This window comes from Microtus ochrogaster, chromosome 10 (genome assembly GCF_000317375.1).
Source record: "Microtus ochrogaster isolate Prairie Vole_2 chromosome 10, MicOch1.0, whole genome shotgun sequence".
Lineage (NCBI taxonomy): Eukaryota > Metazoa > Chordata > Mammalia > Rodentia > Cricetidae > Microtus > Microtus ochrogaster.
In genome coordinates this window covers 65482367-65487029 of record NC_022016.1, presented here as the reverse complement: position 1 = coordinate 65487029, position 4663 = coordinate 65482367, and the positions used below count along the sequence as shown (strand labels likewise).

Sequence of the window (4663 nt, the reverse complement as noted above, 5' to 3'; positions counted from 1 at the left end):
CGGCGCGGTCCCGGGAACGCGGCGCGGAGCGGTTTTCAGCGTGTCCTCCGGGCGGCTATAGGCTGCCACAGGATGTGCTTAAGCAAACAAAACTACTTTTCCTCCTCCCCATCCCCCCACTCGCGCCGCAGCCCTCCGCGGACGTCGGTGGAAGATTGGGGCAACTTTGCCAGGGCGCTCCGTACCCCCGTGGGCCGCTGGGTGGGCTCCCCAGAAGCATTAAAGAAGGGCGCGCGATACATTTGCATGTATGCAAATTTCCTCTAAAAAAAAATCAGACCTTCTAGGTAACTTTTCCCCCCTTCCTCTGAAATGCGGTAAAGCTCAAAGCACTGTAATTTCTCCTGCGAAGCTTTCTGTGGGAATAGTGTCTTCGGCGGAGGTAATTATGCACAAAAGCCTGCTAACTTTGGGCAGCCAAGGCCCTATAGCAGTCACTATCCGGGTGCTGGGGAACATAGTAAGATCACCCCAAAGATTCCCCAGATCGCGGGGGATGGGGATCTGGAGAAAGGAAGGCGGAGAGTCAGGAGCCAGGAGCGGACGCTCTTCTCTTCTAAAAGTCGGAGCTGGTGGGTTTGAATACAAACGCCCCCAAAAAGTTCTGTCACGTCAGAAACAACTGTGGTTTAGCTGGGACATCTTTCTGTGTGTCGAGAAGGAAAGCTGTGAAAGGGCTGTCCCCTTAGGAAAGGGATATGTTTGTATTCCCAAAAGGGAGCCCAGAACTGGACATGGGCTAACATAGGAGTCCGCGTTCCCCAGACCCCTCTAGAAGGGTGAGTTTTGCGGATCCCCAATCTCTTCCCGCCCCCCCCCCCACGCCACACACACTGGTAATATTTCTGAAAATGGAAAAGGGCTTCCTGCAATTATTTTAGGTTTGCTAAAGTATTGTTTTGGCGCGCGGGAGGGGGGGCGGTTTTAGGGTTTGGCACGTTGCCAACAAGCCTGCTCTTCCAGCTTTCTTTTTTCTCTTTCTTTTTTTTTTTAAACTTCATATTTTCTCTCTAGATTCTTTTCTCCTGGAGGAAAAAAAAATAGTATACCTGTCTCCTCCAGACTCTCATTTTCTCCTCTTGTTCTTCCTGAAGTTTTGCAGCCTTCTGTATTTACCAACCCTTCTCAGAAATCCTCAGATCCCGATACCGGCACACAGGTCAGGGATCTACTCCTTGGTGGAGGTGACAAGGCTAGAGTCTGCAAGCGTGCCCACCGGACAGAGGGGTGACTGATGGAGTATTGGGCACTTTTCATCCACATTTTTGTTTTTGGATGAGGCAAGAATGGTGCTAGAGAAGGCCAGCTAGAACGTTCTGCAGCAGCCTGCATCTCTAAAGTTGTGTTTCTTCTCTAGTCGGGTTGGGGCTATAGTATTGGCTCTAGTACTCAAGAATCCATTCTTTCCCACCCACTCCCTGCTCTTGCATGTTCTTGGAAACCTGTCCCATTATTTATTAAGGATTGAAGAAAAATAATAACTTCAACCTTTAGTTAGGACGTCCATTTCACGAAACTAAGCAACAGCCTTTCCTTGGTTCCTAGTGTCTTTCAGTAAGGAAGAAATGTCCTTCAAGCTAAGAGGAGTTAGAGAAACATACCTGGCCAGGAAACCCTTTGCTGGGATCTATAACTTCAAGACTCTCCAAGTTTCCTCGACAGAAGTTTCTGGCTGAGGGACCCAACATGTAACTGAGGCACAGTGACAAGTTATTGTCCCGTGTGTGCTCTGGGGGAAGCTCTCTTCCAAAGCGGTTTTATTATTGTTATTTATATAAAGATACACTTCACATCTGTCTGTTTTCTTACTTTTGATTCTCAAGGGGAATTTAAAAAAAAATAGCTGGCTTCCGCCATGCCTTCTTTTTTTTTTTTTTTTAAATTGGGAAAGTAGTTGAATGCTGATATTTCCACTTTAGAAACTTCTTTTGTTGCAGCAGTGGATGTGCCTGCGATTTCCAGCATTCTGCGGTTAGCAATATTATCTTAAGTAACTTTTGGCGCCCTTCGTAAGACTTTTGGATATGGGACGATTGTTTGCGCCCTCTAGGCAAGGGCTGGATCCAAGTTCAGCACCAAAGCCCTCCACATCCGCTCCTGCTTTCTCTCCTATCTGTGCCAGCTCCCGCTCCCTCCCCCGCTCCGGAGGAGGGTGGAAGGCGGGGGAACACTACAAAGCCCAGTTCCAACTACAGCCTTTACAAACTAAACTGAGAAAAAATACTGTAGAAGAGTTACAGTTACAGAATGGCTTCTGGTAACTTTCTCTCCAACAGGCATAAATTTAAACACACAAAGAAACAGATGTTCCCGAGCGGACAGACAGGGTAAAAAGCATGTCTAACTTTCTCCCCTCTTCTAGGTTGCAAAAGCAAATCCTTGTCTAGAGTTCACAAAGATACTCAGGGAGGGGGAGGAAGGAAGGACAAGGAAAGAGGGGGGAGGGAGGGGAGGGGCAAAGAGAAGGGAAAAGAGAGTGTAGGAAACACAGGTGATATATGAAAACTGGTTTATTGCAATCATATAAATGACCCATTGTTAGGAAGGGTAAACCCCTTATTGGAAACATTACTCTAGTCATTTATTTTGCAAGTGGTAGGAGGCTGCCTTGAAACTGGATTGTCTTTGCAAAAAGGAGGTTCCTGCCATGCTCTCTGCTATCCATATTCTCCCTGGCACAGAGCCCAGCCTTGCATTTACTGTTTTATTTGCAGAAACGTTACCTTGCCAGCTTTAGTGAAATCCTCTTAGATGTATAAATTACGTCAATAAAGTTTCACTTCTACATACATCCGAAATACCTCTCGTTTCTAGTCTACTTAATTGGGAAATTGTATTAATGTGATTTAGATTTTAATGCCCAACATAATGAGGACGGGACTGGGATTCCTAAGTGACAATACCATTTGCTCTATAGTTATTACCAAGACTAGCTCTAATAACTAGCCTTTCCCAGCATTTCCTTCACTAGTTTATGACTTGCTGGTAAGTCCTGTGCAGACTTCTCTAACTTGCATATTATCCCCAGTTGAATCGTGTTGCTGAATTGAGGATACAAGCGAACTGTCACATCAACTTTCCAAACCAAGTTTGACCTAAAGGCCCAAGGCCTAGGGAAATACTTGGATGAGCATTAAATTCACATTTTAAAAAAGTAAGGAGTCCATATTATTTTCCACTCATTCCCTACAGAATTAGGAGGTGGTTGATATATTTTAGTCAGAGGCCACAAGTTACATCTCCAAGACAAACTAAGGTTTCCACCATACAGGTGGCAAAGGACTTGAACAAGAGGCCAGACAGCAGCTAATGGGAACAGTGGGTCATCTCCCAAACATGTATCTCCAGTAAAGTTGTGCTCACAAGGAGAAGTGTGAACTTGGTGATTCTTAAAATGCTCTTTGCTACCGACCATCATCTGAAATGATAGATTTCAAGAAAATCTGCTCCTTCCCTCCTTTTCAATCTATAGAGCAGCTGTCTGTCCACAAGTGAAGCATTCTCTCCCTTTGATATGCCAAAGACTCTAAAAGAACCAGTGAAAAGGTTTGTAACACTCAGTGATTTCTCAAACAAGTTAAACCTCTTCTTCTACAAGTTATCAACTTCCCTGTGTATTAAAAACAACAGCTAATGCAAGGTTAAATATTGCTCTAGCAGAAGTTTCCAAAAGAGCAAAGTTAAAAGGCACAAAGGATTCATGCAAAAATCCTCCCAAACAGCTTTTTTCTCCTTTAAACTCAAAAAATCTTTCCTATTGTGATTGCTAAATCCGGAAGCGCTGGTATCTTTGACAGCTTGAACTACAAACACGCCATCCCCTTCAGAACTGCAGAGAACTTCAGATCTCCTTTGCCCCGCCCCCTAAGGCTATTATGAGCCATTGTACACCCAAGCTTTCTCATGATTGGATAGAGCTTCTGTCAATCTCATATGTTGTCTCATTGATTAGAGGATCGAATCGTCAATTATTCTCGGGTCCAGACAGTTCTTTTCGGGTTAGGTTGACTGCAGAGGCCAGACGTCTTTAACAGAGCAGAGCACGTACAGGATCCCCTCCTCCCCCTTCCCCCTTTTCTGGAACCGAGCAAGCGCTAGGAGGAAAAAAAATCTGTTAAGCTCAGCATTTTTTTCAAATCCTGGAAAAAAAAGAAAGAAAGAAAAAGAAACCCGGTCTCTCTGCTACACATAATACAAACGCCATCCACGAAGCTGTATCTTTAAAAGAAAACCATCACAATAGACATTTACCCAGCAATCACTTAAGTGCATATTCGAGCTAGAGAAATTTTAAAGTCTTAGCCATTAAGCATAACCATTCTACCGTTGTTTATATAACGCATATAGTATAAATGTAAAATAGAAAGTTTAAGATGTACCACGTACCATTGCAATGTAAAAAGAGTACGTGAGAAACTTTAAAATGCTCAGACGAATTGCTTCATAGCTTGTCCCCTGTTTTTTGCATTAAAAAAAATAGCCAAATAAACTTGGAACCGTTGAAAACCCGGAAGAGATTTTTTTTTAAAGCTGCTGGCCAATTGCAGGCTTCTTGGATATTTTTTTAACTCCAAATCAAAAGGCTTCTGCCACTGCAGAACTCTCTCTCTCTCTCTCTCTCTCTCTCTCTCTCTCTCTCTCTCTCTCTCTCTCTCTCCCACAC

General features: G+C 44.1%; 1 protein-coding gene across 1 annotated transcript in view; it reads right to left on the bottom strand.

Annotated features, from left to right (window-relative positions):
* Positions 1-4608, bottom strand: part of Nfia (nuclear factor I A) — a 346125-nt gene extending 341517 nt beyond the window's left edge. Inside the window, exon 1 of the mRNA XM_005353438.2 lies at positions 4387-4608. Within this exon, the coding sequence (XP_005353495.1) occupies positions 4387-4389 (3 nt within the window). The 5' untranslated portion in view covers positions 4390-4608. The remainder of the gene's footprint in view (positions 1-4386) is intronic.
* Positions 4609-4663: the final 55 nt, after the last annotated feature.